This window comes from Carcharodon carcharias, chromosome 19, assembly GCF_017639515.1.
Source record: "Carcharodon carcharias isolate sCarCar2 chromosome 19, sCarCar2.pri, whole genome shotgun sequence".
NCBI lineage: Eukaryota > Metazoa > Chordata > Chondrichthyes > Lamniformes > Lamnidae > Carcharodon > Carcharodon carcharias.
This window is the reverse complement of record NC_054485.1, coordinates 94,472,272-94,486,083: the sequence shown is the minus strand read 5'-3', so window position 1 is coordinate 94,486,083 and position 13,812 is coordinate 94,472,272. Positions and strand designations below refer to the sequence as shown.

Sequence of the window (13,812 nt, the reverse complement as noted above, 5' to 3'; positions counted from 1 at the left end):
CTACACATACTCCTTTGAGTCAGTAAGTCCAGGATTGAAGCCTACTTCTAGAACTTGAGCATAAAATCTAGGTTGACACCCTAGTATGGTGTTAATGGAGTACTAAATGGTCAACTGAGATGCTGGAAGTGGGTTAGTTGAATTGATTTTTATTAAGATTGATATTAAATTGTGCATTAATAGCTTTAGAATTGAAAATTATAGTTATGAGAGTGCTTTCTAGGCATGATGGGAAATTTAGCCAATACTATCGGCATGATGGGACCCTTGGCCAAGGATAGTTCCAGAAGCGGTTAGCCCAACAGTTGTAACAATATCAGCTTGCAGTCATTCATGTTGAACAGGACAGGGACCAGAAGGACAAGAGCGAACTGAAGGCGTACCCAAGGCTGAGGGGTGAGATAGTGGGAGCATCTGCTGATAGAATACTATGGTTGGTTAAGAAATTATTGAGAAACATTAGGATAAGAATTATAAATATGTGCTACAAAGCCTATGTCATAGAGAGAGAGACACCATACAGGGCTGTGGTTCTTTCTCGCTAGCATATGCTTAAAGAAAGCCCTTACTTACTTGAAAGCTCACAGATTCAGAATGGTTGTTTTTACCACAACAGTGTTGATGAAGTGCTGAATTGTCAGAGGTGCGTGCCATTCAACTGAGATGCTGGACTGAGGCCTTTTCAGGTGGACATAAAAGGTCCGTGACATAATCTTAAAGAAGAACAAGAAATTTCTTGTGGGGTCTTGGTCAATATTTATCCTGTAGCAAGCAAAATCAAAACAGATTATTTGGGGCTGAATTTTGTTCAAGCAATGCAGGTTCACCCACCCCACTGGCATCAGTTGCAGGATTGGCGGAAATAATGTGTCGCTACGGAGGGGGAATCCCGATACAACTATGTGCCTATCAGGCACTTAATTGGCCAGCATTGGGCATCCTGAGCACATCAGCTACATGAAGGGTGGAAATTCTGTCTCTGAGAACTGCTGGCCAATCAGAGGCCGGCAGCTCTCCTTTGCCAGCAATGCCACTGGAAGTGGTGGTTGCTGCTGGTAATGTAGTGGGGCCTAGTCCCAAGATTGATGCTGGATTTCAGGACACATTGAAGGTGGGGTGGGGGTCACAGGGAGTGATCTCTGGTGAGTGGGTAGGGAGTTCAGAGGAAAAGGCAGGAAGTGGCAAACAGTATCCTCCTTCCTGATGCTGGATTCATCAATTCGGCACAATGAGCCTAACTGCCCTCCCACTGCTGCTGGGTGGAATTCCCATATCGGGCCCTTCCTGCTCTCAACTCACTAAGGGCCAGTCGATGCTGGGAATTCAATGCATGTACTCCCGCCTGATTCACCCAGTCCCACACCACTACTCCTGCTCTGGCAGCCTCCACTAAATCCAGCTCCTGGTCATTTTTGCAACTGCTGTTTGTGGGACTTTATTTTGTGCAAAATGGCAAATGTGTTTCTGTACAAACCAACAGTTCAAAGTAATTTATTGCCTGTGAAACATTTTGGTTCATCTTGACGAGTTGTATAAATGGATTTTTTAAAATTACAGCAAGATTGTAACATATTTTCACGGAGGCAAATACCTGTGGCCTATTGTGAATATTAGTGAACTTGAATTGAATAATCCCTTAAATTAAACTGTTATCAATTGTCATATTTTCCATGATCACTATTCTGTTCAACCCAGAACTGGCAATAAGCAACTGCTCTTAGTCTTGTTTAGTATCTTACGGCTGGTATTCCAGTCTAGAGAGGTGTACAAAGGTAAATTTTACAATCCTCAAACTCTTGTTTCCTGATGAGCCTTGGGAAGATGGTGGGGCTGTGGTAATATCATTGAATGAATAATCCTGAGGCCCAAGTTAATATCCTGCAGACATGGGCTCAAACCCACAATGACAGCTGGTAGAATTTAATTTCAAGTAACAAAATCTTGAATTGAAAGATAGTCTTAATAATAGTGGCATGAAACTATCATAGATTGCTGTAAAAACTCAGCTAGTTTACTAATACCCTTCAGGGAAGGAAATCTTTGATTCTTACGTGGTCTGGCCTCCATGTGACTCTAGACCCACAGCAATCTGGTTGACTCTTAGCTGCCTATAAGCCATTCAGTTCAAGGGCAGTTTGCAATGGGCAATGAATGCTGGCCTTGTGAGTGTTGCTCACATCCCATCAAAGAATAAAAAAAACACTCTCACTCATCCAACAAGTCATTGATTTGATTGCTGGTGAGAGAACAAAAATTGGCTGTCCCATTGCAATGACTGCTCTTCAAAAGTGCACTTTGGGACATTCTTAATTTGCCTATCGTAGAGGTCGGTTTTCTGTTAGGAAATGACTTGGCTGGGGATAAAATGTCAGTGTACGCAATACTTTTTGCGAAATCTCGCCAAAGTTGCTGAAACTGAAGTTTTACAGGAAAGGCTGGATGACTTAGAAGAACCAATTACTCTATAAAGCTGCTGCTAAAATTGGGTGAAACTGTTTTCAAAGACTTGAAATTTAAAAAAAATGCACTGACATGGGAGAAAATGGAGAATAGCAATTAGTACCTGAACAGAATATTTCAGAATCTGTTGGCAAAAGTGAAAGCTCTGATGACAGTCTGATATTCACAGGAAACAATTAATTCAAGTAAGTTGAATTTTAAATCCTTATTGATCCTTTACCTCCTTTTGTTATTGTTTAACCCTTATAATTTTGTAAAATGATGTGGCAGCTTGCACAGCCTGAGATAGTTTCACTTTCTATTCTTGTATCTGACTGTATTCACTTCCAATTTAGCACAGAGATCAACCAATGGATATGTCAACCTGTTTGAACGACCTCAAGAACTCTCTGCGTAGAGTTTAGCGGATCTTCAACTCCCCTGTGATTAACTGTAAACCTTAGTTGCTTTGAGTGCTCCAGTTAGTTTTGCGTGGTTCTGATTACGTGCACAATGCCACTGGATTTAGAAATATTCAACCAACTAAAAGAGTTATTGCAAAACAATACGTCAACCACATTCAAAGTCATCGGGAATGCTATGCTGTTTTTATTCCTTTATGGATTGGAAGAGCTTCTTGAAAAAGATATTGCGTGCCCGTGTACGTCAAGTTTGGCGAATATCACCTACACTGTGCTATTTTTTGTTTTCCCTTCAGTATTGTTGTTTTTGATTCGTCTAATGCTGCAATTTGTTTCATATCAATGGCATCGTCTTTGTAATAACTGTGCTGCGCGTAGGCCAATACAGCGAAAAAGCTTGATGCAAATCGCCAACTCAAAGCCGCGCTGTAAGGAATGCTATTTTCTGAGGGTCTGGATGTTGTTTCGACTATGCGTTCCATCAGTAATATGGATGGCCGTATTGTTTTTGGATGGTGATTACTATGCCTGTGCATGGCAGGAAAGTGAGAATTATACGGTCTGCGCCGAATTCAATTGTAATAAAATTTCTATTCGTCTTCGATCTGACACACATCTTTGCCATGATTCGCGGGTGAGTAATGTCTTTAAATATTTAATCTAATGATCAATTGTAAAGAAAAAAAACCACCTCAACTTCCATTTCAATAGTGCCTTTAATATAGCAAAGCATCTCTCGATGCATTTCCCCATTGGTGGTCAGACCCAACTGAAGTGGCAGGGGTTGACTGAGGGAGCTGCTGAAAATATTGCTGATACCATTGATCGCTAGGAGCATTTGATTAGGAAATCTGCAGTATACCGAGTGTAGACAAGAGATGTAGTAACTCTGAGTGGTTCAGTATGGATTACAAATGATGAAGGGTGAGAAAGATGCCATACACCAGAGTTGGAACTGAATGGGTTCACTGGTCTCCAGCAGGTTAGAGATAGGGTGGGTGAGCAATGCAGGGATTTAAAGACAGGGGGAAGGATTTTGAAATTAATGCACCAAGTGGGGATGGAGGTAGGCGAGGATAATGGGTATTCAGAGTAGAATTCAATTGAAGAGGTGGTGTGGGTGGTAGTTATCGAAAAGGTGCAGTTTGTGGGGCTTGAGAGATCAGTAATGAAGTATATGAAGAACCGAGTCTGGAAGTGCAGAGGCATGGATGAAGATATCAAAGGTGGTGAGAGTGAAAAGGGTGGGTAATATTTCTGATGGCGGGGGGCGGGCGGGGGGTGGTGGTGTGGTGGTGAGGTTTAAATTCAGGTTTGAAATGCTCACTGTTAAACTGTCACAACTTGCAGTGAAATGTAAATGGAGTAGTGTTTTATTATGTGTGAGACTGCTGCAACATTACCTAAATAATTGACATTCAAAAGATGTTGATTAGATTGAAGCATTTCAGGATATCTTGGGATTTTGATGAAAAACTATAATAAGACAAACTTATTTGTAGGCCAGGAAGTATTCAGTGAGACTGAACAAGATGGGAATCTGTCTTGCCAACTTTGTGTCTCAAACTATCGAAAGGTTGAGGAGGATGAGGAAGAATAACACACCATGATCACAGTAAATTAGTGTTAGTAATGCTTTGACCAGGGTTGTTTGAATACTGTAAGCAGATCAGGTACCAGGGTTAAGGGATTTGAACAAGAAGGGATGAGATATGTGGGCAATGAACCTTGGATAATACCAAGAAAAAGTTGGACGTAGGACAGTAGTTGGAAAGGACATAGGAGGTTGGAGATGTGGCATTACTTGTAGAGGTTGGAGGAGTAGATTTTGGGTGGGGGACACTAGTGGAGGTGGTAAAGAAGCTGAAAATGGGTAGTGCAGGCCATCTACACATTCCATTCATACAGCCACGTAATGCCTCATTCACCCTCTCAGATACACATCTATACACATACTGATATACATCATTCTGTTGTACACACAAATATTGTCCCAGACACACTCAGGCCTCAATACAGAATTTGTCCAAACATGGGTAGAAGAGCTGAATGCCAGAGGTGAGCTAGGAGTGGCAGCATTTGACTGAGTGTGACGTCAGGGAGCAATGGTAAAATTGAAGTCAATGGGAATCAGGAGAAAAAAATCTCCACTGGATGGAGTCATACCTATCACAAAGGAAGATCATTGTGGATGTTGGAGGCCAATCATTTCAGTCCCAGGATTTTGCTGTAGGCATCTCTCAGGGTAGTGCCCCAGGTGCAATCATCTTCAGCTGCTTCATCAATTACCTTCCCTCCATCATAATGTCAGAAGTAGAGATGTTTGCTGATGATTGCACAATGTTTAGCATCATTCACAACTTTTCAGAAACTGAAGCAGTCCATGCCCATATGCAGAAAGACCTGGATAATATTCAGGTTTGGGCTGATAAAGTGGCAAATACCATTCATGCTACTCAAGTGCCTAGCAATGCCCATCTTCAGTAAGAGAGAATATAACCATCTCCTTGACAATCAGTAGAAACACAGAAACAGAAAAATAGAAGCAGGAGTAGGTTATTCAGCCCGTCGAGCCTGCTATGCCATTCAATATGGCCATGGCTGACCCTCTATCTCAACACCGTATTTCTATGCTCTCCCCATACCCCTTTACACCTGCCATTCTTTAAAAGACCCATTTATTCCTACTCTCTGTTTACTGTCTGCTAACCAATTCTCAACCCATGCCAGTATACGACCACCAATCCCACGTGCTTTAATTTTGCACATGAACCTCTTATGTGGGACTAGAGCAAAAGCTCTCTGAAAATCCAAATACACCACATCCATTGGTTCTCCCTTGTCTATTCTGCTAGTTACATCCTCAAAAACTCCAGTAGGTTTGTCAAACATGATTTCCCTTTCATAAATCCATATTGAATTTGTCTAATCCTGTTGATAGTTTCTAAGATTCCTGTTATCACATCCTTTATATTAGACACTAGCATTTTCCCTTTCACTGATGTTAGGCTAACCGGGTCTGTGATTCCCTGTTTTTTCCCTCCTGCCTTATTTTAAATAGTGGGGTTACATTTGCCACCCTCCAATCTGCTGGGACTGTTCCAGAATCTATAGAATTTTGGAAGATGACAACCAATGCACCATTATTTCCATGGACCTCTCCTTTAGTGGCCTGGGAAGTAGATTATCAGGCTTTGGGGATTTATTAGCTTTCAGTCCCATTAATTTCTCCAGCACTGTTTTTTCAGCAATACTAATTTCCTTCAATTCCTCCTTCTCACTCAATCTTTGTTCCCTAGTATTTCTGGGAAGTTATTTATATCTTCCTCCGTGAAGACAGAACCAAAGTAGGTGTTTAATTGCTCTGCCATATTGGAGGAACAGCACCTCGTCTTCTGATTAGGCACTTTACAGCCTTCCGGGCTTAACATTGAGTTCAACAACTTCAGACCATGAACTCTCTCCCCTATCCTCACCCCCTTTTTAAACCCTCTTTTTACATTTTTATTTTTATTTTTCTATTTTTATTTCTTTATCCACATTTTTATTTTTTTTTTCATTTTTATTCATTCATTCATTGTTCTATCCCCACCTTTTATCCTATTTTTAATCATTTTTCCCCACCACTGTCCCTTCCCCCACCCCACCTCTACAAGGGCCATCTGTCACTTGATCATGTTGTTCTTTTCATAGTGCTTACCCTTGTCCTGCTATTATCACATTCTGCTTTCTCTTAATGCAACTATAAGCACCTCTAGCCTTTACCACTACCATTAACACCCCCATTTAACACCCCTTCACAATTAACACCCCTCATTTTGTTCATGACATCTTTGTCAATCTCTCCCTTGCCCCCACCAATCATTGCCTTCTATCCAGCTTCACCTGCACCAACCGCCCCCCCTAAACAGTATAAATTTCATCATATTTTTGCTTCTCTTTAGCTCTGAAGAAGAGTCATATGGATTCGAAACGTTAACTCTGTTTTTCACTTGACAGATGCTATTAGACGTGCTGAATCTTTCCAGCATTTTCTGTTTTTGTTTCAGATTTCCAGAATCAGCAGTATTTTGCTTTTATGCTCTGCCATATCCTTGTTCTCTATTATGAATACTCCTGTTTCAGACTGTAAGGGACCTACATTTGTCTTCACTAACCTTTTTCTTCTTACATAGTTTTAGACGCTTTTGCAGTCCTATTTTATGTTCCTTTCAAGTTTACACTCATTCTATTTTTCCCCTCTTAATCACTCTCTTGGTCCTCCTTTGCTGAATTGTAAACTGCTCCCAATCCTCAGGCTTGCTACTTTTTCTATCAACTTGATATGCCTCCTCTTAGGATCTAATAATATCCTTAATTACTTTCGTTAGCCATGGTGGGGCCACTTTTCTTGTGTTTTTGTGCCAGAAAGAAATATATTACTGTTCCAATGCATCCATTCATTCCTTAAATATTAGCCATTGCTTTTTAATGAGCCAATCTATCTTAGCCATCTCATGCCTCATACATCCGTAGTTTCCTTTGTTTAGATTTAGGACCCTACTTTTGGATTGGATTTCTTCACTTTCCAACAGAAGGAAGAATTCTATCTTGTTATGGTCACTGTTCCCTAAAGGACCCAGCACAAGATTATTAATTAACCCCTTTTCACTGCACAAAACCAAATCTAGAATAGCCTGTTCCTCAGTAGGTTTCTCAATTGACTAGTCTGACATCCACCACATTATTATTGCTTATTTGGTTTCCCCAGTCGATATGTAGATTAAAGTCACCCATGATTACTGTAGCTACATGCATCTCTAATTTCCTGTTTAATACTGTCCCTGAGCTTACCACTACTGCTTGGAGGCCTATATACAACTCCCACTGATGTTTTCCACCACTTGATGCTTTTTCACTCCACCCAGACTGATGCTACATCTAGATTTTCTGAGCCAATATCTCCTCTCACTATTGCATTGATTTCATCCTTAACTAACAATGCCACGCCATCTCTTTTTCCTTTTTGCCTGTCCTTCCTAAATATCGAAAACCGTTGGATATTCAGTTCCCAGCTTTGGTCACCCTGAAGCCATGTCTCTGTAATCTCAATCATATTGTACCCATTTATACTGTTTGTGCTTTTCATTTGTCTGCTTTATTGTGAATGCCATGTGCATTCAGATACATTACCTTCAGACTTGTCTTATTACACATTTTTTTGCACTAAGGCCCTATTTGCTGCTACCCCCAATTCCTCTGCCTTCCACTTTTGCTTTTTACTTTTCTGTCTTTCATTTCTATCTTTGTTTCCCTGTCTTGTGTCTCCCCACTCAGGTTCGCATCGCCCTGCCACCCTAGTTTGCACCCTCCCCCTCAGTACTAGCAAGTCCTCCGTGAGGATGTTGGTCCCAGTACTGCTGGGGTACAACTCATCCAACTTGCACAGGTCTCATATTCCATAGAATCAGTCCCAATGCCTCAGGAATCTAAATCCCTCCCTCCTGTACCATCCCTCTAGCCACATATTCATCCGTCCTATTCTCCTATTCTTGATTTTGCTAGAGCATGGAACTTGGAGTAATCCTGAGATTACTACCTTTGAGGTACTGCTTTTTAGTTTATTTCCTAGCTCCCTATATTCTGCTTGCAGGACCTCTTCCCTCTTCTTACCTATGTTGTTGGTTGTTGCCTGTCTGAATTCCCTCATCACCAAAATCCTGGGGTTATTATTGACCAGACACTTAACAAGAGCAGCCATATAGATACTGTGGCTCAAAGAGCAAGTTAGAGGCTAGCAATTCTGCAATGAGAAGTTCACCTCCTGCCTCCCCAAAAGCTGTCCATCATCCACAAGACACAAATCAGGAGTGTGATAGAATAGTCTCCACTTGCCTGGATGAGTGCAGCTCCAAAAACACTCAAGAAGGACAATGCAGCCTGCTTGATTGGCACCCACCATTCGCTCCCTCCACCACTGGTGCACATTGACATAAGTGCTATTAGATGTACTGCAGTAACTCACCAAACCCCTTTAATAGCAGAACAAAACAGAATTACCTGGAAAAACTCAGCAGGTCTGGCAGCATCGGCGGAGAAGAAAAGAGTTGACGTTTAGAGTCCTCATGACCCTTCAATAGAACCCTTTAATAGCAGCATTCGCACTCATGACCTCTATCACCCAGGCAACAAAAACATTGGGAACACCATCACCTGCATATTGCCCTCCAAGCCACACGCCACGATGACTTGTAATTAAATCACCAACCCTTTACTGTCACTGGGTCAAAATCCTGGAATCCTCTTCCTAACATCACTGTGCATGTACCTACAGCACATGGACTATAGGTGGCTTAAGAAGCTGACTCAACCAGAGCCTGGGAGTGGGGCGTGCATACGGTGCAAAACACCACAGCCCATGCCCTAGGTGGGGCCAGAGTCAAGCAAATCCTCCAAACCCTCCTTTTCTAAATAAAAACTCCATGCACATCATTAGTTAATTATTCCGCTAATTTCTACCTTTATCCTGCTAAACTTTTACTTTCTACCACCTCATGCTTATTTTCTCTGCCAGTAATAAGGGGCCGTGAGGGGTGGAGCACAGCATAAAGGATGGAGGGAGGGAGGGGTTTTATTAGCTGCACTTGATTTTGGCTTTGGCTTTCCCTGGTCAGTGGCATTATCCATCAATTGAATGCCCGCACTGGATTGGCTGAGTTGGTGCGAGACAGGTACAGACATGCATGCGGTGGGTGAAGCTGTTAAAGTGCTCGCTACAAAATCAGGCACGATTAAGCTAAGCAAGGTTAGTCTGTGGGGATTTGAAAAGCTCTGTAGTTTTTATCTTGAAAGAAGAGTTGACGTCACACGTTTCTGATGTTTGTATTTGCACAGTGCACTTGGGAGAACAAAAGATTGAATATTCATGTATCTTCAATGGGATTGTGCAGGGGATACAAGGTTTGGTAGAGGAGACAACAGCTGAGGATAGACCTGTGCTGTGGCTGTTTGAGTTGGGGGTAGTTATTTGGATGATACTCCAGCTTTTTCAAGCCCTACTAAGATAACTTTTGCATTTACCTTCTTGGCCATCAAGTTTTATTGAGTACACTCTGCTAAGTGGACCACTGAAACAGCTTCAGAGCCCAATGTATGTCACAGGACTCCAACATAAAGTCTCCTGCCATAGTCAAATGAACATAAAAGCAAAAGACTGCAGATGCTGGAAATCTGAAATAAAAACGGAAAATGTTGGAAAAACTCAGCAGCTCTGGCACCATCTGTGGAGTGAGAAACAGAGTTAACATTTTGAGTCTGTAAGACACTCTAAAGAAGAGTCATACAGACTTGAAAGTTAATTCTGTTTCTCTACAGATGCTGCCAGAGCAACTGAGCTTTTCCAGCATTTTCTATCAAATGAAGATATTTCATTTGTAAGACACAATGGTATTTCCATTAGGGATTTCCCTTTATCTGTACTTTGAAGTGGAACAATTTGGGAATGAGGAGGAGAAATTTAGGACAGGTGGGAGAGGAGCTATAAGATGCTCATGAGTTCCTAGCTTTAAAAAATCAGGACCTTCACTTTTGTGTTTTGCTGGGTGCATCAGCTGTTTTTGGCCTCACCCATATCCTCCCCACCTTCTCATAAATATTGGGCCTGTGTGTATTTTCTTTTCTCCCCTGCCCACAATTTTCTCTCCTCCCCTCATAAAATCAGTGACTTATGTTGATGCACAGATCCATCAACAGCATCTAATTAAGTACCTCATCAAAAAGTGAGATGAGATATAACACACAAACAAACTGTTGGGACAGGTCAGAGGAGATGGTATTGTTGAATCTAATTCTATGTTTACTTTTTGGGACGGCAGCCTAGCGCTAGGAGCCTGGAAAAATAGGCGCCCTCTGTGATCAGGTGGATGGAAGGCATAGCAGTAGGGGAACTCTCCTGATCTTCTTTCCATTAGCTTGGAGCTGAGCACTTCCAATGCAAACCCCCCACTCCCCCACATCCGCCTCAACCCCATCCACCCACCCCCTCCGCCACTGTCCAATTACATATTAATTTTTCTTCAGTGTCCAGCCCATTATGAAAATCAATGTGCATCTGTGCAGTATTAACATAGCATATTCAGTTGCAATAAAGTAGGTATTGTGTGTGCTAAGAAATTGAAATCCCAGAACAAACAGAATTGTCAAATGTGATCAGTAGGCTGGGAAATAGGAGAAACACCAGGGCCCATGATTTCTCTCCAGGGCCCTGGACTCACCACCACCCAATGGGCATTTAGCGATGAGCAACATATGTTGGCCTTGCTTGGGATGTTCAAATGGCAAGAACAAAAAAAAACTCACATGTTCTGTCAAATACACAATCTGTATCACAGACTCAGGCACACCCATACACACATTCTATTCATACACTCATAAACTCACTAAATTGGAACCATGTCTGATATATGCTCCAGATGAGGATAGATACATGTGGAAGTTGCTCTTCACAACAGAGCACAAAATCTCTAGACTGGAGCAGTTCTGTTTCATTTTTAAAATATCTTTTCATCCATATCCTAACAGCTCATCGGTGCAGTTACACTTTTCATATTCTTGATCGTCTTGATAACCTTCAACTGTCTTCATCATTGTGGCCAGGAGAAATATTGCAAAATATATGAAGACCTTTATGCAGAACATGAACAAAAGATGATTATGAGTAAACTGAAAGAAGAAGCAGCTAAACAGGCTGAAGAAGGCTTTGAAGAAAAGTGGAATAGCAAGCATATTTTCTCTCATTTAAAGACTAAACAAAATACTTCTGGAGCTGAAATGTCCAACGTGGTAAGTGGTATGCAAGATGAAGCCACTAATTAACATTCAGTGTCAGGATGATAAGTGACATGTAACATTCAACAGGTCAGAGCCTGGGGATTCTGTGGTGAGTAACTCACCTTCTGGCTTCCCAAAGCCAGTGCACCATTTACAAGACACAGGTCAGGAGTGTGTTGGATAAATCTCCACTTGCTTGGAGTGCATCCCCAATAACGCTCAAGAAGCTCGACACCATCCAGGACAAAGCAGCCTGCTTGATTAGCACCCAATCCACCACCTTAAACATCAGTCCCTCCACCACCGATGCACAGTAGCAGCATTGAGTACCATCTACAAGATGCACTGCAGCAACTCACCAAGGCTCCTTCGACAGTGCCTTGCAAACCAGTGACCTCTACCAGCTAGAAGGACAAGGGCAGCAGATACATGGGAGCACCGCTACTTGCTAGTTCCCCTCCAAGATACACACCATCCTGACTTGGAAATATATCATCTTCCTTCACTATCGCTGGGTCAAAATCCTGGAGCTCCCTCCCTAACAGCACTGTGGGTATACCTACACCACATGGACTGCAGTGGTTCAAGAAGGCGGCTCACCACCACCTTCTCAAGGACAATTAGGATGGGCAATAAATGCTGGCTTAGGCAGCAATGCCCACATCTTATGAAAGAATAAATTAAAAACAAAACAGCCTGTAGCTATGGTTCATGTGGGAATAAATAACATAGGTAGGAAATGGATTGAAGTCCTAAAGCAGAGATTCAGAGCTAAGGAAGAAGGTAAAAATTAGGACCACAAATTTTGGTTTAATGTGTTACGGAAGAATGGGTGAAAATGTTCAATGCATAACTGGTAAAATTGTATTGTATGTCGGGACATTGTAACCAGTTCTGCCGCATTGCACCTCAGCAGATGTGGGGTCAATGCCCTCATGGGAATTTACTCCAGGATATCAAACAGTGGGAATGCAATAGAGGAGTAAAATTTGCAGACCAATTGTTCATCTCTCTGTTACTGCATTCGTTGTCAGTGATGTTCCACATCAGAATGGGGGCTCAGAAAGTCATTCCCTTGTAGTTCTTTTTTACAGAGTGGTTGTACAATCTTTCTCACTCATTCAGGTTGCAGACTGTACTTGTACACAGCAACAACAGCATTTTTCATTTTTATAGCAACCTTCAAGTGCAGGAATAAACATGATAGCTCCTTGCAATAACAATAGTGTGGGTAGTATGGAGGGTAAAATGGAAGCAGTTGAAAGGAAGGGTTTTTGAAAGCATTTGTTGCCCATTACCAACTGTCCTTGAGAAGGTGGTGGTGAGTCCCCTTCTTGAATCACTGTAGCCCATCTTGTGAAGGTACGCCCAAGCGCTGCTGGGAAGGGAGTTCCAGGATTTTGTCACTGGCTCATAATGTACTTTATAACCATGTCCCTCTGCTCCAGCAACCCCTTTTGAATTGTACCCTTTATTTCGTACTGTCTCTCTTTGTTCTTGTTACCAGTATAAATCACTTCACATTTCACGCTTCCTTCCTGCTCTGTACCAAATTTCCACTCTCATCAAATTCCTGCTCGAGAAGCAGGATACTTGATAACTTTTATCTGAGAGCAGTGTGGAACCCAAAGGGACTCGTATTCATCTCAGTGAAGTAGGAGCAGACTGGAAATGTGACCAAGAGGAAAGTAACCTCAGCACCATTCATTGAAATTACATGAGTTTTATTTGGAATATTATTAATTTAATTGAGTTAATGAACCACATCATTAGCTAAAAGTCAAGGATAAATGTTCATATTTCACACCCTCTGGGACGGGGTGGCGCAGATTCACAACAAGCACTCACACCCTCAGTACTTTCAAGGAAAATTTATCCTGAAATAATACATTTATAGAAATTGTATTCTTAAATCACACTTTTGCCACAATACACATGTACCCTTAAATTACACATAATAGAAAATGTATCTTTACATCTATGAAGTGTAGCTACACCCACAGTGCTGTTAGGGAGGGGGTTCCAGGATTTTGACCCAGCAGCAGTGAAGGAATGGCATTATATTTCCAATTGAGGACTTGCACTTCTATCGTGTAATTATAGTTAGCTTTTTTAACATGGCATTAACATGTTAATTGCACAA

General features: G+C 41.7%; 1 protein-coding gene across 2 annotated transcripts in view; it reads left to right on the top strand.

Annotated features, from left to right (window-relative positions):
• The first annotated feature begins 2,869 nt into the window (after window positions 1–2,869).
• LOC121291947 (calcium homeostasis modulator protein 5-like) overlaps window positions 2,870–13,812 on the top strand; it is a 73,475-nt gene continuing 62,532 nt past the window's right edge. The window contains exons 1-2 of one of the 2 annotated variants that reach the window (XM_041213632.1): window positions 2,870–3,495; window positions 11,421–11,681. In XM_041213632.1, coding sequence (XP_041069566.1) covers window positions 2,953–3,495; window positions 11,421–11,681 — 804 coding nt within the window. In that variant the 5' untranslated portion in view covers window positions 2,870–2,952. Of the gene's footprint in view, window positions 3,496–11,420; window positions 11,896–13,812 lie in introns of those variants that run through there. The other variant, XM_041213631.1, reaches the window with a different exon arrangement.